This window comes from Centrocercus urophasianus, unplaced genomic scaffold (assembly GCF_019232065.1).
Source record: "Centrocercus urophasianus isolate 14NV4802_14NV808 unplaced genomic scaffold, USGS_Curo_1.0 seq_22, whole genome shotgun sequence".
Classification (NCBI taxonomy): domain Eukaryota; kingdom Metazoa; phylum Chordata; class Aves; order Galliformes; family Phasianidae; genus Centrocercus; species Centrocercus urophasianus.
In genome coordinates, this window is record NW_024884778.1 from 4,476,339 (window position 1) to 4,496,202 (window position 19,864).

The 19,864-nt window shown below is 47.2% G+C and overlaps 1 protein-coding gene across 2 annotated transcripts in view; it reads left to right on the forward strand.

Moving 5' to 3' along the window:
• The window catches only part of FRMD4B (FERM domain containing 4B), a 65,691-nt gene extending 51,593 nt beyond the window's left edge, over positions 1 to 14,098 (forward strand). The window contains exons 12-23 of one of the 2 annotated variants that reach the window (XM_042823201.1): positions 1,161 to 1,237; positions 1,545 to 1,683; positions 2,150 to 2,291; positions 3,102 to 3,235; positions 3,315 to 3,434; positions 4,604 to 4,832; positions 6,708 to 6,764; positions 8,025 to 8,172; positions 8,972 to 9,097; positions 9,881 to 10,686; positions 11,227 to 11,359; positions 12,626 to 14,098. In XM_042823201.1, the coding sequence (XP_042679135.1) occupies positions 1,161 to 1,237; positions 1,545 to 1,683; positions 2,150 to 2,291; positions 3,102 to 3,235; positions 3,315 to 3,434; positions 4,604 to 4,832; positions 6,708 to 6,764; positions 8,025 to 8,172; positions 8,972 to 9,097; positions 9,881 to 10,686; positions 11,227 to 11,359; positions 12,626 to 12,746 (2,232 nt within the window). In that variant the 3' untranslated portion in view covers positions 12,747 to 14,098. Of the gene's footprint in view, positions 1 to 1,160; positions 1,238 to 1,544; positions 1,684 to 2,149; positions 2,292 to 3,101; positions 3,236 to 3,314; positions 3,435 to 4,603; positions 4,833 to 6,707; positions 6,765 to 8,021; positions 8,173 to 8,971; positions 9,098 to 9,880; positions 10,687 to 11,226; positions 11,360 to 12,625 lie in introns of both variants that reach the window. The other variant, XM_042823202.1, reaches the window with a different exon arrangement.
• Positions 14,099 to 19,864: the final 5,766 nt, after the last annotated feature.

The following is a 19,864-nucleotide window of genomic DNA, read 5'->3' on the forward strand; positions in this document are numbered from 1 at the left end:
GGGGGGGGGGGGGTTGCTGCGGGCCGTAAGGCAGCGACTGCGTGGGAAAATGTTTGGGAAGTTCAGCGACAAAGAGCGGGCAGTGCACTGGTAACGTTGGGTGGGTTGGATTCAAAGATAAATAGACTGAAGCGGCAAATTCGTATGGTCTTTTTGGGAATGAGTTATGAGTTTCTGTCGATGACTTTTCCCCCCGACGCGTTTTTCATTGAGCAGAGATTTATGATTAGAATAACAAGTCGTAGTGCTATAGGAAGGGAAGTTTTATCGAAGCAGATGAAAGTTCTTTGAAAGAGCAGCGCTGGGGTTTTCCCACAAAAGGCGTGAACGAGGTCGGGTCTCTGTTCCAACCCGCTGGGAGAATGCTTCAGGTGAAGCACGGCACAGATTGCAACTTGATCGAACACGAAGTTCTTCTGTAGCTGTGGCACAGTGCATTGGTTTCAGCCACATCCTGCTGGGACATCGCACTGGTGGGGCTGATGGCACCGATGGGATGGAATGGAGGGGTCACTGCTGCCTGGCTGCCTTCTAATGTGTTTCTAATACCTGGGAATCCCCGAGCCCTGCTGCACAGGTGTGCTGTTCTCCCTGCTGGCATTCAGCAGGAAGGCAGTGGTTTCCTCGCGGCATGTCTGTGCTGCGGGGTGGCTCCTTCTGCTCCCTGTGGTTTTGCTGTGTGTGTCATAGCCCTTCTCCGGTGTCTCACTGAGCCTTATGCCCTGTATCTTCAGAAAACAGAGGTCTTGGGCTTCCCCCAGCTGCTCCCTCTATGGGGGGAGACCGTCAGTGTTGATGTGATTACTTTATGGTTCTTTTGCATTTAAACAGAAGGAAAAGGACTTTGCCCACCTTCCTGAGGTCCTTACAGACGTTGAAGGGTGACATTAAATGTCCTGTTTGTGCAAGCGGATTCATCACAGGCAAAATCCAAAAGTTGCAGTGCACTGTTTGTAAAAGTGTGCATTTACTTGAAGGGCATCCTAAACATCTGTATTTGTGTGCTTGTTTTAACTGATGTTATGAATGTTACTGCTGAATCTATGCCATAGCTGAAGATGCACAGAACTTGTAGTTTGCTGGAGTTGCATAACCTGGGGGAGAGATCAGTGACTCTTGGAGTGACCATGCTCTGCCACTCTCTCCCAATTCTCCTATAGCTATTCCAATGGAAACAGCTGGAAAACCTCTATTTCCGTGAGAAGAAGTTTGCTGTGGAAGTGCACGATCCCCGCAGGTGAGTCTGGAGGGGCACCCAGAACCATGGGAGGAGTCTCTCCCAGTGTGGGCATTCGTTGTCCCTGCAAACTGATGGGTGGGATGGGATCTTGTGCTGATGTCAATGCAGAACTGTGTTTAATTAACTGGCTATGGAGCCAACCCCTGGGAGTTAGAGGGGAGGAAAGGGAGCAGTGGGTGGGGGGTGAGAAGGAAATCCAAGTTCTGATCTCTAGCATGAAGCCTTGACTGATGAGGAAACAGGCTTTGGGGGCTTTAAACCCAGCAGGGCTGTCCTCAAGTTGCATTTCTTTTCACCTCTTCAGGATTTCAGTGTCAAGAAGGACCTTTGGTCAGAGCGGGCTGGTAGTGCAAACCTGGTATGCAAACACTTCCCTGATCAAATCCATCTGGGTAATGGCAATCAGTCAACACCAGTTCTACTTGGACAGAAAACAAAGCAAAGTAAGTTACACAGCATTTTGCTGTAGGCATGAGCTTCAACACCTCTCCTGCATGTCCTTCAGTGTATGTTGTTCCATGGATAAACTGCTCTCCAGAGAAAAAATGCAAATAGTTTTCATCCGCTTTTTGAGCAGACTATCAGCTACGGTATTGTTATAGGATCCATTTGAGCCTGCCTCCAATTAAGAGCAATGGAAGTGTAATCACAGCAAAGGAAATTCCCACGTCTCAGTGTTTAATATGCCTTTTTTTCTTTTGTCTCCTCTTGTGTTCATTTTGAGAAGGGCGCAAATAGAGAAGGGATTTGGAGGCAGTTCAGGCTTTGGGGCCAGGTTGAAGGAGTGCTGGGGCAGTCAGCTCTTGTGTGAGGGTTTTGTGGGGGATGAGGTGTGAAATGGCATCTTCTGTGACCTTGTGTTCTGAAATTAATTAGAAGTAACTTGATCTTATTTTTTAACTCCTTCAGGCAAAAATTCCTTCAGCCAGAAGTTTGGATGATATCGCCATGGATTTGACAGAGATGGGAACGCCAAAGGTTTCAAAGCTAGTGACTCTGGAGGCAAAAAATCAGCTTATTATGGCCAGCAGTGGCAGCTTAATCTCATCAGGTAATGCTCTGTGTAAATCAAAGCCTTGTATACAGCAGGGCTTGTGTGTGTAGGAAGGGACAATGAGTCCAGCTGACCATAAATACAGCAAAACTGTCACAGCATGCGTTAGTTTACATATGAGATGGTAACATCTGTTGTTATCATATGCTGTTTCCTCTCCTGCTATAACTAACAAAGAAATAAAAATATGCTGAAGGCAGATAAGCACCCGTGTAATCTTGATCCGTAAGTAACTTGCCATCAGTTTACCAGTTAGTCTGTCCTTGGATGACTGCACATCCCATCGGAGTTTGAGGGCAGTTTAATCCAAGCAGGTTTCAAGCACCTGCCCTAGGTGTTGAATGGACCTGAGCTTCCTCAAAAATCAGCAGAAAAGAGACATTTTCTCAAATAAAATTTGGCTCTGAAGTGGGCTCTGAATGTCTCTGCCACCTATGGAGGAGGTCTGGGCAGACAGAAGCCTGCCTTGTCCCACCAGAGTGCCTGGAGCTGAAACCCAAGCAAGGGCCATCAGTGTCTGTATCAAGTATCATAGATATCTGTAATGCTAATCCTAATGTTCTGGAAAGTGGGTTTTCGGGTTTCATGCTTGAGGCTTACTTGCAATTATTGGGGGTTTGAAGGATTGTGGATTTTCTTAGAGCCTGCGTCCTGGATAGCACAGGGGCTGGATGTTTTGTCTCAAAGGTGATGCAGTGTGACTGGGTCAGCCAGCTCTGAGGAGATCTCAGTTCACCTGGTTGTTGTAGGACAGAATGAAATGACTTTTACCTGCAAATTCTCTAATAAAATGAATGTATTTTTCAGGCTCTCAGGATTCAGAAGTGAGCGAAGAACAAAAGAAGGAGAAAATTATGGAGCTAAAGAAGAAAGAGAAACTCCTTCAGGAAAAACTACTCCAGAAAGTTGAGGAGCTGAAGAAAATCTGCCTGCGTGAAGCGGTGAGAGCCTGGGGGTGGAGGTGGGTGAGAGCCCTTCTTGCCCATTGGACCTTCACGTAGAGCCCTCTCTGTTCCTCAGGAGCTGACGGGCAAGATGCCAAAGGAGTATCCTCTGAGTGCTGGAGAGGAACCTCCCCAGGTCAGAAGACGTGTTGGCACAGCCTTCAAGCTGGATGACAACCTGCTCCCTACTGAGGAGGTGAGTGATGTGGCTTGTTTGCACAGCAGAGGTGGGGTGGTCAGACCGGTGGCCAAAGCTACTTCTAAACAATCCTGCTCTTCCCTGGTGATTTAAGATGAGACAGTTGCATGCCTGTGCTGAGGGGATTTTGACAGGTGCTGCCCTTATTTCAGCCTTAAAGCCCTCTGGACTGCACCCTGGTTTGGCTGCATTACTTATATCTTAATGTGAATGTTGCTGCTAATTGGAAAAGAGCAGATAGATGTGATGTGTGACTGTGAGTTTTCCTCCTCATGAGCTCTGATTTGTTTCGTGCTGAGCTTGTGTTTGAACCCAGAGCATGACAGAGGTGTGTTGTCCCCTTTGCAAAATCATCTGTCTGTGGGCATAGTTGGGTGACAGATGACAGCAGGAGGAGATTTATCTCTGGCTTAATGCGAGTTCCACCTAAGTAGAAGCTCTCTCTATGTTGCTCAAGAAGCTAATGTGAATTTTGCTGGCAGAGCCTGACTCAGGAGCTGTGCTAATTCAGGTGTATGTTATTTCTGGACATGCATCATTCCCCCTCATTCCTTGAGAGACTTGTTATCTGGCTGTATCATCCTTAGTAGAAGAGGTTGAGCACTTTGCATCCATCTTTCACCCCAAACTCTCTGCCCTGGCTCCTATAGTACTGGTGTAACCTCTGTCTGCAGCAAACTGCTTGTATGCAACAGAAAGCAAGTCCTGCTTCCAGATTTAATAAAGTGCTACTTCATGCCTCTCTGCTTCTTTCATATGAACCTCTCACAGTTGTTTACAAACAACTCATTAAATCTCCAGTCTCCTTGTTATGTAGGTATGTGGCGATGGAAATCTTTATTTTCTGTAATGCAGAGAATTCCAAGAGATGTTTTCAGGCTTTGCCTTGGAGCAGGAGGGCTGTGAGCTCGCCATGTAACAGGTGGGGCTAGCCTTGAATTCAGGTGTGCAATTTCAGCCACCCAGCCTTGAGAACCTCGGATCTTTCTCGAGAGATCTCACAATCTTAAGTCACAGACAGAGGATCTGAAGTTTTCCTGTGCTGAGTTTCTCATGTATAAGCTTTGGTGTTTCTGTGGTTTGTGCTCAAATCTCGCTTTGTTACCACAAAACCAGATTGTCTTTTGAGTAATCTCATCTGAATAACTCATCTCTCAAATTTGCAGGATCCCGCTTTGCAGGAATTGGAGAGCAATTTTGTCATACAGCAGAAGCTGGTGGAAGCTGCAAAGAAACTTGCCAGCGAGCCGGACCTCTGCAAAAATGTGAAGAAGAAAAGAAAACAGGAGTATGCCGACGCTGTAAAAAAGCTTCAAGAGATAGAAAATTCCATAAATGAATACAGGATCAAGTGTGGCAAAAAGCCAACCCAAAAATCAACTCTTACTCTGCCAGGTAAACAAGAGAATTTCCCGTGTTCTGATGAAGACAGAGACAAAGAAGTCGTATTTGGCTCACTTACATGTTTTGTTTACATCTTTGTATGATTTTTATCTTCTCTGAGGCAGTTAAGTAAGAAAGCGAGATGCAATTGCTGTATCTGCCACAATAAGCACACAGCTCAGAGGCTGAGGGCAGATTAGCTGCTGTTCTGGTCACAAGTGCAGACATGTAGCAGTGCCAGGTGCAGGCCAGCAGTGCTATAGATAGAAGGCTGGCAGGAGCATCGCTGCTGAAACTGATGTGGTGTCCCAATTTGTAGTGCACTGGATACAGGTGTGTTGCTGAGCTGCCACACATGAGGTCTCTTTCTCTTTGTTTCTGCAATGCTGCAGTTCTGGCACAACCAGACTGTGTGAGTTTTCCTGCCCTCGCTGTCCCTCGCTTGCATTGAGAGCTCAGTGTGGGTCCTCAGCCAGCACGCAATGCAGCAATGCTGGGCTGTCCATCATCACAAGGCGATAATCCTGAGAGAGGATGATGATTGCTCTTTACTGTGGCTCATCTCGTTCCTGATTGACGGAGGTGAAGAAAACATCTGTTTTTCCAGCTATTGCTCACTGATCTGGGCACTAAGCATGGGAGGTCCTGCATTACCTGGTGCTCATGATGTGCAATGACAACAGAGTAAGCTGCTGAAAGCCAGCAGGAGCACAGACAGCATCCATGCATACCTGCTGCTGTTTGTTGCGTGGAGCTTTCTCTGCCATCGTGCAAACAAGGAACTTCAAAGTTGGACATGCAATTCCTTGGTCCTTAAGCAAACACCATTTAGCCCATTGTTTTGCAATATCTGATGCGTGGCATCCTTGTTTGCCATCTGAGAAGGGGAGTACAGACAGGAGGGACTGGATTCCTCTGAGGGTCTGCCTTTTTGCGGGTGGAAGCAGCAGGCATTGCTCCAGCAGTAGCTTAGCTGTATTTCTTTCCAGCTCCCAACTCCTGCAGCACAGTGCATTTACTCCACCAGAAGCAGCTCTCTCTTGCTTCAATACCTGATTGCATGTGCAAGCTTTTTGCTATCGCTGATTGTGTTCTGGGTTCAAGGTGCAGGGTTGCGTGAAGCTCAGCAGTGATGTCTCTTGTATCTATAAAGTTTGGGACTGGCTTGGAAATGACGCACTGAATGGTAACACTGATTTATTGAATCACACCATAGCTATTTCCATCCCAGGCCCCCAGGGATGGGAGGTGAAGGACACGGGGCTGTCTCCTGCTCTCCACGTTCTCCTCTCCTTTTCCTTTGCTTCCTTTGTACCTTCAGAGAGTTTCTTCTCCTTTATAGGGAATTGCACAGGTTTGGGATTTGAATTCAGAGCTCCTGCATGTGATTGAAATCAGCAAAAAATTCCTGAGTTCGTATGAATTTGAATTGAAGCAGAATTTGCACACAAATGAACATAATGCCAAATTTCAAAAGCTGTTTAGGACCTACCAGGTAGGATTTTGGGTGTACCCAAGGAGATTAAATGCTAGCAGCCAAGATCTACATGTCTGTGTAGGCTCCTGCCTCCTATAGAAGCACCGGAACACCCTGTGAGATCTCTTAAGAGTTGAATGGAAAACACCTTTCTGAATCTTGGCCTGATTCCCACCACAGCTGAAAAAATCTGCTTTGATAATGATGTAGGTAGCTTGCAGAACTGCAATGGAAACAAGTAGGTCCTGAGAGGAAAGCAAATCAGGACTGTCTTTGGGGTGCTGAAGTCTGAAATGTTTTGGTTGCAACTTTATGGGTATGAACAGACTCTCGAGCTTTAGAAAATAAACTCCATACGATATTCTGAAATTAATGTTGAGTGTTCTTAAAGTGCTTGTTTTCATTCACAGATGATATAATCCCATCTGAGAGCAGCTCTCTGTCTGATACGACAACCTATGATGATGGTACGTTGATTATCCTTTTCTTCCTTCTGTCTGTTTGGAGACACTCATTGGCTTAACACCCTTGAGGCTGCTATTTTATTGTCTTCCAATGACAAATTGCAGCAGAGGAAAAAAGAGCTTAGTCAGGAGTCGGTGATCGTAATGAGTTACTTATTGAAAGGTTCTGCTCTGTGGGCTGATTTGAATCATCTTCAGGGAAGGAATCTGGATGTACTGTGATCAGCTGCTGTGAATTTCCAGCAGATGCTTTGTCCCTGGGACCTGACCGGAGGCAGATGAGTGGCTGGAGGAGGTGGGAGCTGGAGGAATTGCCCAGGCCTTCTGTCCTCACAGCTACTAAAACTCACTAAAAGTGGAAGAGTCAGAGACAGCAAAGATCTGTTTGCGTTTCAGTGTTACCTAGTGAGCTGCATCTTGCATGGGTTTGGTGTTTGCTCAGCTTACTCATTTCACGCACACACCCACAGGCACACATTCACACCCCGTTCCACAAGGTGGAAAGGACTTGGCTTGCCTCTCCCTTTGCTGGATAATCATCATCTGGGGACAAACATTATCTAAATTATTACTCACTTTTCAGTTCGGGCCTGATTCTGATCTTGCTTGTCCCAGTTTTAGACTCGTACAACCCATCTGGCACTATAAAAAGGAGTTGCACCTGGTTCCTGCTTGCAGAAGTAGAGCTGAGGTTTCGGTTTGGGAACATGTTCTGTGATACTTGTCCTACATTTACCTGTGTTAGCTGTAGTTTCCTTTTGGTTCTAATGGGATTTTGCCGGATTTTGCTGTAAGCAAAGTGAGAACAAGGATCTAGCCAACAACTGCCTTCAGCCAAATTTGTCTGTCAGTGCTCATTCAGTCGCTTTTGAAGTCCGTTCTTTTCAGGTTGTAGTTAAGCTAATCCTTAAAATGTCATTTTCAAGTGAAGTGCTGAATGGTGAGGGAGAATAACTGGCTTTGGTGCAGCTGATGGGAGGGACAGAGCTGCAGAACAGGCACTTGCCCAAAGAGCTCCCACTTGGTGGTCCTGCACAGTCAGAGCAGGAACCTCAGCAGCAGTCAGGGCTGTGAAACCTGCACAAATCTGCACAGTGTCCTGCCAGGAAAGCACGGCGCAGGCAGCTGTGCTGCAGCCTCCTGGAGTCACAGCTCTTGCCCTCATCTCCATGGCACAAAGTTTCTGCTCAGTGGCTGCAGATTTCCACAAAGGGCAAAAATAGCATGGATTTTGCTTAACTAAACAATATTCCTTTCCAGCAGGCAGTGAATCCCTCAGCGTGCCAGCACAACGAACCAGCTCTGCACAGCTTTCCCCAAGGCTGCTTCCACCAAAGTCTCTCGGGCTGGAGAGAGTTCATCTCAGAAAATCATCCATGAACGAGCAGCTCTTGGAATCAAGACATTCCAGGTACTGCACATCTCAGCTCTTCTGGGCATGAGAGCTCGGCCCTGTCAGATTGGTTATGATGGACTCTCAGAGTTGCTGCTGCTTCCACACTTCTCTTGTGGTTTAAGAGTTTGGTGATAAGCATTAAATTTGCTGCTTAGTAATACACGTGCGTAGAGGTAGTCATCAGTGTCTGTGAAACTGTAGGAGAGTGTTGTCTTTGTGAGTCAGGTGAGAAACGCAGTGGGAAGTGTTGTGCTTAAGGAATTGCCCACCATTACTCTCACTCTCTGTCTCTATTTTTGTGGTTTGTTTTCAATGTTAAACAACTTGTCTTTTTTCTGGTGACTGTAATTGCTTCAGATAACACCAAACCATACCCATCCCTCCTGATCCTATCAGTATTCCAGCAGGTACATTGTTACAACACCAAGAATTCACCTGAGACTTGAGAAGCAGTTTGTCTAGAAATAGGAGAATTGCTGGGATGTAAGCCGCGTGCCACCATCAGTGCCAGCTGCAGCAGGTGGCTCAGGTTCCATATGGATTTATAGGATTTGGGCAGTTGTGTGCTGGGGAAGCAGCTCCATGGAGCACATAGGAGCAGTAGCTCAGTTGTGGGATTGTTCTGTGCGAGTCTGATCTGGTGCTGGTTGTTCTCAGTATAAGGATTCTCACTGATCTCAATGTTTCTTGGACTGTGTTATGAAGCATTCGGATGATTTTTGTCCCTTCCCTTTAAGACAGAGCGCACACAGTCTCGGTCTGGGTGACTTGCATTGTGTTTACCCTAATTGGAACTCTGTATCCTTTGCTGCAGGGACCCACTTTCCACTCACAGCAGTCCTTACCGCACCCTGGAACGAGCGGCCCCGTCCCATGGAGGAAGAAGCATGCCTACAACACCAGTGCTCACACGCAATGCCTACAGCAGCAGCCACTTACAGTAAGGGGCCAGGCTGTCTGAATGTGTCATCTGGATATTTGGGGCACTGGGTTGCTATCAGCCACCATCTGCTGGCACGGTGCTGCACCAGCTTTGTGATGTGCACGTGAGAGCATTTACATGAGCGTAAACATGGGGCAGCAGCAGAAATAGCAGCGTGCGCTGCTGCACAAGTGAGAGTCTGTCTGCAAATAGGGGTGAATTGGAAGCTACAGCTGTGTGGAAGCTATCTGTGCTTACAGATATCATCTGTGGATTCATGTCCTCTGGGCCTCCTTAAAAAATGAGACCCAATGGAGGAGGGAGATCCAAATTACTGCCCTTACTGTGAGAAGGAGAGATGCTATAAATAATAAAAGCTGGTAAAGACCACATGGTTTATTTAGCTGAGGTAATGTAGCTGCAGGAAACCCACCTTCCTATGCTCCCAGCTTTGCTCAGCTGCTTGGCTAGATGTTACGTACTCTAGATGTTGCATACTTTGACTGCTCCCTCCTGTAAGTCACTGCAGAATGAGAGGCTGTGAGCTTTGCTGCATCTCATAGGTTACTTTTGTCACTCTCATAGGTTACCTTGCTCACCATAATTTTTATCTGAAAGATCTGCTGCTGCTGCAGCAAATGGAAAATTCAGCCAAGCCTAATTCTATGTAAAAAGGAAATACTAGTTTGTTTTTGTGCTTTGGTTGGGGAGGAAGCATGCCTGGTTTGTCCACATGTGCTCCCTCCATCTCTCTGCCTGCGTGTGCCTGCATTTAACCAACCTACACCTGTATTGTTGCAGGCCAGATGTTTCCCCACACCACTGCAGGCAGCGCAGTGGCAGCCTGGAGTCCCAGACCCACCTCCTGGCTGAGGTTCCCGCTGAGAAGACGGCCTTCTCCCTCACAAAGTCCCAGAGAAGCAGCAGCACTGAGATCCTCGATGATGGATCATCCTACACCAGCCAGTCGAGCACCGAGTATTACTGCGTGACACCTACACCCAAACCATATTACACTACTCAGACACTTGACAACAGGACCAGGGGTCGAAGACGGTCAAAGAAACAGCACATCTCTGCTGCAGGTTCAGGAAGTATGCCAAATCTTGCCCAAAAGGATGTCAGGAATGGTGTCTACCACAAAAGCCAGGAGCAGCCTTCCTCCAGCTACTATATTTCTGGATATTCCCCGTACACCGAATCTGATGTTTATTACAATGGAGGATACGTTTATGAGAGCGATACAGAGGGGCAGTACAGCGTCAATCCCTCATATCGCTCGTCGGCACATTACGGATACGACCGTTACAGGGAATTCAGGTCTTACAATGAGGATGAAGTGGACAGAGTACCGCACAACCCATACGCGACCCTACGGCTTCCAAGGAAGCAAGTTGCTAAAACGGAGCATATAACCAAAAACATTCACAAGGCCTTAGTAGCAGAGCATCTCCGTGGTTGGTACCAGCGTGCCTCTAGTCAAAAGGAACAGGGTCATTGCCTGCAGGCAGGCTTTGAGTCTGACAGAGGGTCTCAAAGGAGTTTGGGCTTTGCTGGTCTGCAGGTGCCGTGCTCTCCCAGCAGTCGGGTGTCGTCTTTCTCATCGGGTAATGTCTCGTTGCTTTGATGCTAATTGTTCTTTCCATCCCTTCTGTTCATCAAATTCGTCCCCTGTAATGAATGACCTAAGCAGGGCCGAAAGGTAGATAAGAAACTCAACAGGATTTTTGCTCCTTCTGTTCTGTGCTTAGGAAGAATACTCCTTGCTTGTTGCCTTCTCTGAGTGAAACTTTTACTCCTTGTAAGCACAATAACCTAAAAAAGCACAGGGAGCCACATGTTTCAGGCAGGAATGTCTACCAAGTAGAAGCAATGCACCCACCTGTATGCCATACACATGCAGCTGCTGTGTCACCGTCCAAAATATAGTGCAGTCAGCACCACTGGAATGTCTTTAATAAAGAGAGATTCCCTCACTTGGAATATTGCCCACACAGTTTTGCTTCCCATGGTGCTTGTAGACAGCGTTTTGTTTGTGTCCCACAAAAACCCATGGAGATCAGTAGTGAGAACTGTATAATTTCTCTCATCTCCTTGGGCTGCAGAAAGATCTAATTGGCTGTACTATTTTTTATTCTTAATTCCAGCATCTTCTGCAAACACTTCTGGGAACTGGCGGAACCCACTTGCACTGGGACTTTCAGATTATGATACGATATCTCATTCCTCTTTTGCCAGCTGTTATGGAAACGCTTATGGCAACCTTCCTTTGCAGAGCAGGTGAGTAAAAGGTTGAGATTTTCTGCCCCTCCTGCACTTTATAGGCTACTAAAACATCTGAAGCAAGCAGCTCGGTTTCAGAGGGCTGGGATAAGGAGTGGTTATAAAATTGCCTTTTAAGAGGGTACCTTCTCCTTGTTGGGCATAGATCAGCCTAACTGTTCCAGCAGCCTTGAGGGAAGGGGGATCAGGCGTGGGGAAGGATGAGGTTCCCAGCTGATGCAGCCAAAGGCTCGCGCTCCCAGCTGTGCAGCAGTGGAGCTGAGCACAGCACCCTTCTCACTTCCCTTCATCCGCACACCTGAGTGCTGCTGCTGCAAGGCAACACCGCCGTCGCTCAGCCCATTAATAAACCAAGCACCTCTTGCTTGGCAGAGCTCAGCCACAGACCTCGGCACGACTTGCTGCTGCTTGCAGCCTCCCTGGGTGCAGGGGCTTTCCCGAGGACTGCAAGGAGCCCAGGATCCCACTGGGGCGTTGCAGAAATGCATGCAGTACTCTTGCTTCTCCTGCTTTGTGGTTTTGCTCTGCCCCGGTGCTTGAACGCCAGCCGTCACCGGGGAGAACAGCAGCTGCCTGTCCCAGAAGTGGCACAGATGCTGCCATGTCTCAGTGCCCCTATGTTAAGCAGAGCCAGCTGTAGTGTAAGTACTGCGCATGTGTGTGCCCTGCACCAGGGGGTTGTGGTTTGTGCTTGTGCCAGGCTGCCTCGCAGGAAAGGTGCTCCTTGTTTGTCTGTTTAGGAAGAAGCTAAAGCGTAAGGAAAGATGCAGAGGCTTTTGCTGGGTCCTTGTTGCTAAGCTGAATGCCTTGTTGTTTTTATTGCAGTGATTTAAGAGCTCTATAACAGTAGTATTTAAGAGTGCTGTTGGTACTAATTACTTAACTTTCTATAATTGAGCTTTGAAATCTGTGTATTTTGGCAGCTTTTTGAGTGTTTTTTTTCTGTTAATTTTTCACATTCTCAATCATTTGACCAATCATTAAACCGTGGGGATTTTTGTATTTCAATGTGATTATGGCAATCAATATGTTCCATACTCCTGACAACTTTGAGCAGCAGCAATCCTGTTGCACACAGCTAGCACAAAGCCCGGGGTTTGCATTTGGATCCAAATGTTGCCAGGGTGCACTCACGGCATCCACAGCTCCTTCCAGCTTATGGGGCTATCGTGTGCTCGTGCCCATTGCACCAAGGCAGTGGATGTTTGGGGCTCTGGGGAAGGTGGGAGCTCCTGCTTATCCCTGGTGTTCTATCTCTTACAGAGTGTACCCAGAACCAAGCCAACTGGGCGGTAATGAGGAGAACCAGTTGGAGGAAGACTTGCACAACAGTGAGCAGAGGTTGTTCTGGCATGAGGACTCCAAGCCTGGGACACTCGTGTAGACCACCCACAGCCCTGCATTCGTACCCTTGCGTGCCTTGCACAAAATGCTGTTACTCCGAAGGAGATCTCGGGTGCACCTTCCAGACCGATGTTGCCAGGAACGATGAAACTCAGCATTCAGAGGGATTGTAGCAAAATGACAAAGTCTTACCAAGAACGGCGTTTCTTTCTGAATCCACATCGCCTGCGGGAGCAAAGGGCAAGCCACAACTGAATCTATGACAAGATGCAGCACTTGGTTGGAGTATTTAGGTTCAGCGAGCACTTTTGTGGAAAGGTTGGAAGGTGGTGAAAGCAAACCTCAGAAAAAATAAATGTGAAAAGGAAACATGGAAAAAGCAGGAATTCTAGGAGCACAATTCTGATGTCCAGAAGAAGAACAAATGGGAATTTCTTCCGCCGTGGCTTGTGAGAACCTGGAAGGACTTTCATAAGCTGATGAAGGATTGATTCTGTGTGTGTGAATGAGGCAAAGGGCGATTTGATCAGTATTGGAACATTACTTGAAGAAAGGCTGGATTTTTTTGTTGTTGTTACAGAGGTTTGAATGAATTTATCTGTTTTTGGGGTGTTGTTAAGAGTGATTGTTAGCACCGCAAAGGAGTTGTGGGAAGAAAAGAATGAGCTGTCAGAATATGTCACCTAAAACTCCGGGTTGTGGGTTTGGGAAGCAGAGGAGTCTGCTCCTCCCCGTGATGAAGTGTCACAAACAATCTCACTGTGTGGGGGCAGGCAGACCCCATCATTGCTGGGTGGCAGCTCCGCATTGCTCTGCCGTAGCAAATCAAGGATGGAAATGGGGAGCTCTGCCTGGCACAGGAGCAACGTGACGTAATGGCCAGTATTGTAGGGTGGATGCCAACACAGCCAGCCCAGTGGGTGCCTTACAACGAGGGGCATTAGCATTGCACTGCCTGCTGTGCTGCGGAGTCACCAAGTGACAGAACAGCATCTTTACAAAACCCCGTGTCTAGGAAAGAGTGCGACTGCAGTCTTGGTCTGAGAGAGGGATAAACCTACCTCATATCATCCACCTGTAGGAACAAGTTAGCATGGGTTCACTTGCGTGATTGATGACTCATCTGCATACTGTAACATCTCTCTCGTGTCTCAGCTATGTGTGCTTCAGGATCCCATACGATGGTGCTCTTCTTTCTTTTATACAAAGGATTAGTAACTCCCTGTTCATATTGTGAATAGAAAGGTTTCTGATACACTTTTTTGACGTTTTTTACCAATATTCCAGAGCATGTAATATATACAGAAAGACACACTTGTTAAGCTGGTACTTAGTGGTTTGTATTAGAGTCGCAATTGGGAATTAAATGAACAGAAAAAAAAAAAAAAAAAAGACAACCAACAAAATAAATAACTTATTTCCTTGGTTTTACATATTTGTATAGCCTTCTAGAAATACGAAAGCTCTTTTTTGCTTATTCTTTTACTACTTACGGACTTTTAGACCTATTATTTTGTATAGGTCAATAAACTGCAAAGTGTGCTACCAAAACCTCTTGGGCATTTCTCCTGTTTCTCTTTGAGGTGTCTCTGCTTGAGTGCTTGGGAGAGTGCAGTATGTGGTATATCCGGGTTTAGGAGTATAAGAGTGAGTCAGCCTGGTCTGATACCCCATGTTATTCTATTATTGCATTTCTCCTGGTAGTTCTGGAGCCTTTTCTGTTGGCAAACTTGGCTCACTGAGGGCGTGCTTGCAGCAGGCAGATGCATGGCTTGGGATCGGTTTCCCCATGCAGAACAAATGCTGTTGCTGCACTCTGGCAGTTCATCAGCACTTGTAAAGGGCTTTCATTAAAAAAAAAGGACAAGATCTGCTCCCCATTTCAAGCATTGTTTACGTTCCTTTATTTCAATGCAGTAGCCATTACCTTTTGTGTGGGCTTTTCCCTTCCTGTGCCCTTCCCTTTCCCCTTCCTTTGCTTAGCCTGACGTGCCCATGTTGGCACGGGGCTGGCACCCAGCTGCTGCCGTTGTTTGGCTGAGATCGGGGTGGTTTGGGGTGACTTAGGATGGGTGTGTTGAGAACATGGGAATTGCAGGTGGCTTCAAGTGGATCCCATCCACCGTCTATGAAGCACAAAACCTCCAGGGCTGGATTTCAGAAACTGAACCCCTCGTGAGGGACAAGCAGAGAGCACAGGGCTTTCTGGCCGGCAGGCAGCCAGGTTTTGCTGCCGGCCCCCCTTTGGGCTATTAGACTTCCCAGCCTGCTGAGCTCTGTCGTGCTGCTTAGGTGCACGGCTGTTGTGGCACCAGGTCCGCATAGCACATCTGAAAAGGTAAGGATGATTGGTTATAACTGTTGTCGTATTTATTCAAATGCGGAATTCAAATGACCCGGGCTTTGCTCGCCCTGCTGCCTCAGCTGCTGAAACTTTTCCGCAGGGTGAGCAGGGACACCTAGCGACCAACCGGTGCCACTGAGGAGAGGAGCCTTCCCACCCCGGAGGTCCTTAGGAATTGGTGTTTGCTGCCATCCGGAGCAAAGCCAGGACGCGAACAGCGTGACACACCGAGGTGAAACGCTGGCGGACACCGTGGTGGTCTCGGGCTCTTTCTGTGCTGGGGGGTGGGGGGGGACACTCCATTTCCTAAGGGATGTCCTTATCTAGCTGCAAACAGCAATTTCCTGGAGTGGCTTTCAGATTGTTTTGGGCACTCTTTGGAGCTATTTGAGGTAAGAACAATGGGGAAAAAAAGAGTCTTGTTTTACTCTGTAAGCGTACAAAGGCATAAACAATTCCATGTGCTCCTTCCCGGTGCGTAGGGCAGAGGCTCTAATCTGGATGTAGCCCAACTAGTCCCATTTTGCAGTTTTCATTGGAAACAATTTAACATTCGCTTCAGCCTAAATGGGGTAAGTGCAGATATGGATGCTGTCTGTTTCACCAAGTCGTGGGATGATGGGCTTCATCCTGGCACAGTAAATGCAGTCAGGGTTTGGATGGGGCTGTGCCTGGCTTCCATCTGCATTTTCCAGCACAAGCCCAGCTGAGCTTCCCAAAACCACTCTCCATATCTCCAAGCTCTACTGTGACACCAGTGGATGCAGGTGGTGACATCCTGGTGCTCTGCTCCAGCCAGATCTTCACTTCTCAGCTGTTGGATGTGGATTTGGGACCACGTGGGTCATGTCCCAGGGCAGGATTTGTCATTGGAAGCCATTATCTCCAAGCCCTAAAGCTGAAAGTAAAGTTGATGTGACATTCCCTGCTTAGAAGAAGGGATGGTGTAAGCAGTGGTTGGTGCTGGTAGCGCAGGGGGACATGGAGACAGTAGGGACCTTGTCAGAGTGATGAAACCTTAGCCAAGGAGAAGTTCCTTGTCCTCCACCCAGCTTCATTATCTGTGTCACCATAAATCCTTTAGCAAGCCCTTGACTTCTGAGTGATGTTCACCCTCTCCCAGGGCTCAGCAGCATGCTGAGTCTCAATTTCTAGCTCATGGTTGGGGTGCCATCAACGAGCTGCAGGCAGAGAAGGGTTTGCAGCCAGCAGGGGCTCAGCTGGAGTAACTCAAGAAGCAGCCTCCCACCTGTTCCTGACCAGAGGTTAGGGCAGGACATGTGCAGAACCCATCACGTAGCCCCAGCAGCACTTCCCCTGGGCACGTTTTGGTGGCAGGGTGATACAGAGCACGACGCCGCGATAGGTTTGTTTGCCATGAAATGCAGATACACCCCTGTGTTTGAAGCAAAGGGTGACATTGCTACGCAGAAGGACTTCAGATTCTGATAACTGATCTGCTGGCTCATTGATTCTTTTCATTGTCTGGTTTGTGTTGAATTCAGCAGTTCAGCTTGTAGAGGATGTCACTCATTTGGAAGGTTATGATGATGGTGTTACTCTTGCAAGAGCTCTTTGTGCTTTGTTATCACAGTTTTGATCAGACAGCACTGACTGGTTGGAGGTAGTTCATGCATTTGGCAAAGAAGGCAGAAGATGTTGTAAAACTTAATTTTATCTGCTCGTTGTAAGGTGGGGCTTTTGTTGCTCATGAGGCTCTGCCACACAAAGGTGGAGAGGATGTGAGATGTGATAGCATTGCCAGTGGTGCAGAGCACATCACCTGCTTGGGACTGACAGCTGGCATGGACCTCTGCTTGCTGTCCATGGGGTTTGGGCAGGTTATTGTTAAACAGTTTCAAACAGCTGAAATGGTTCAGGAAGCGGCAACTGATGGTTTCGTCATCCCCAGCTGGTGTTGGACGTGATGGCACTTCCTTGAATGTCACTGTGGGGTGCTGAGGCCCTGCTTGGCACTGAAATTTGCCCTTTTTATTTCCTGGCATGGCCCAGCTTCCCCTGCACCTCTCTTTCCCTCTGCTCACAATCTCATTTTTGTTTCCCTGCAATAAGGATCATGGACGATGGCACTGGTGCTGTCTTATGGCACAGCGAGGACTTGGTTCAGCTGCTCTCAGCCTTATCTGAAAATGGAAAATGCAAAATAAATACATAATAAATCCTTCTGGTTATGTCTTGGGACGGATTGTGGCAACCAAGCCTCTCCATATCAGGTCCCTGTCCCTCTTCTTTGCCCCAGAGCTCCACTTCACAGCTCCCCCTCAAGCACCTGGGGCACATGCCTCAAAAGCCAGACATCACTGCTGTATTTAAGCAGCAAACTCAATGTGATCATGTAGCTGTAACCACTTGGAGGTGTGTGGGGTGTTTTTTTTCTCCCTGGTGACTTTCCCACAGGGTTTCTCTCCACGATTGCTCTTGTTACTCAGCGGTTGTTATTGTTCAGGTCCCCATCATCTGACCCGTTATAATCCCCATATTGCATTACAGGGATTGCTGCACATTCTTGGTATATGCCTCTGTTGGTCAATTTTAGACTGCCCCATCGAGCTTACGAGTTTCTTAAAAGCAATGCATGGTTATGTTACACAGGCACATTCTCTGACTGTTTTCCACTTAATGCCTTGGCACTGGGAAATGGCATGCATCAGTAGCAAAGGGAAATAAATATGTGGGTTTTATTAGCAAAAAAATGACAGCCAGCATTATAGAAATTCCTCTCAAGTATTTGGCATTAGTGTGTGTGCCTTAAATACAGAATAAATTAGAGGCACTTGAAGCATGGCTTGATGGCCTGCTTAGTGTCATGACATAGGAGTCAACTCCTCTCAATAGTTAAAAACTTGTCAACCCTTTTGCTTTCGAGACAGATAGGCTGGAAGCCTCGAAGAATGTGCATAAAAAAGAAAAGCCGTTTATGTAGAGTCATCCTGCACTGGAGTCTAAGTTTCATGAAGAATCCATCCACATGTAACTGCTTGTTTTAGGAACAGTAAGCAAGAACTACGAATTGTTCATTGAAAGTGCAGTCTTCTTTTTTTTTCTTTCCTATCAGCACAGTAAGAATTCATTCCTTTTATTTAACACCTCTTACATCCCTACATCTCGTGCAGTAGCTCATTAGTGCTGGGAATCCCGAGCGAGTGTCAAATTGGCCTGAAATGATGAGTGCCACTGTTGGAAGTGGCTTTCCTCTTTCATTCACTGTGATGGCATTAGGGAGGATTATGGACGGCTCTCATGGAAACGTCTGCAAAATGTTATTGGGAAGAGGAGTTGGGTATTGCCTTGGAAAGAACTTCTAGATTTGGCCTTCAGAACAGTTTCAGCCTGAAGGGTGTCTTCTGTTGCCTTAATGTGCTGTTTCCAGTACACCAAAACACTAAGCAATGTGTTAGAAAAGGAAGTGGATCCCGTACTCAATGTAATTTATGGAGGAGACCTAAAGTAGGCAAAATGTGATACCCACTTTGGAAATCTGTGGGATTAGCACCCGTGCCACTGGGAGAGGTGTCACTGGGCAGCCTTTGCCCTGTGCCCGATGGAGAAGGCACTGCTCCCAGAGGTGTAGTGTTTCCTAGCAGCAGTATTGACAAATGATATATTTCTACTTAGAAGAAACTTGCTTTTTAAATCCCTATCAGTGTTCTCAGTATCCCCGTTTTCCATCTCGAGAGGCCTTCATGGGCTGACCCTACTTAACTCAGCAGATCTGGCAAGACCAGGGCCCAAGATGGGCCTGGCTGCAGACAGTGGAAATACAAGAAGGTGGCCAGGGGCTTTATTTACAGTCAAGAAATTAGCAAGCGATTTGTAACCACTGAATAGACAGCTTCTGTGACCCAAACAGCATCGTTTGGGTGAGTAACATACCGGCTACTGGAGCGCATTGATTTATTTGATAACATCAGGAAACCATTTATGGACTCTATTATGGATAGCACTTGCTGGAGGTTAGAGCTGCAGAGCAGATAGATTGATGTGTGGGTCTGCTGTTGTGCTTGCTACTGCATAATATAAAATAAGGATGGCCCCTGAAATACCGAAGGGGCAAACAGAAGCGTTGTGTACTTGGCGTGGTTTATTTTTATTTTTACATTTGCCATTTATTTGATTCTTAAATGTTTGAATTCTTTGCAGTGGTGTACCAACCTGTGGTTTATGGCTTTTTAATTGGACACCATGGTTCTTGTTGCAGAACTCAGCAGCACGAGGCCCCATCTTGCAGACATGGTTTTTCTGATGGCAGATTCCAGTAGAACATAACTGGGAGCGGGCTCCAACCCACTGGGACTCGGTTTCACAACTTCTCACCTGTGGCTTCTTTCCTATGAAAGATGCTTTCACAGTCATAAGCTGAGAACTTGACTTGATGGCCCCTGAAATGGCGGTTCAAAGTAGGAAAAGGATGAACCTGAGTTGTGTTTTTCAGCCACTATCTGGTGACAGTATGAGTAACATCCATGGCAGAGAGAGGCCAGTGGGGATGTCTGTAGTGGGGCACTGCTTCGCTCCTGGGCAGGATGTGATGTGCTGGGGAACACTCACTATTAGGAGAGGGGATGGACCTGGCCCCAGCTGGATGTGATGTGTTTTGTGTTGACCACTGGCTGCCTCTCCCCATCTCAGGGGCTTTGTCTAATCGGGATCTAGCACTTGGGAGAGCTTGTAGGTCATGTAGCAGGTGACCTTGCATCAGTTTCCCCGCAGTATTCAGGTTTTAGGACCTCATCAAAAGTGGTGAAATCCCCCTGCTGTCCTCAGTCCTGTTTTTGAGACATCTGAGTTGTAAT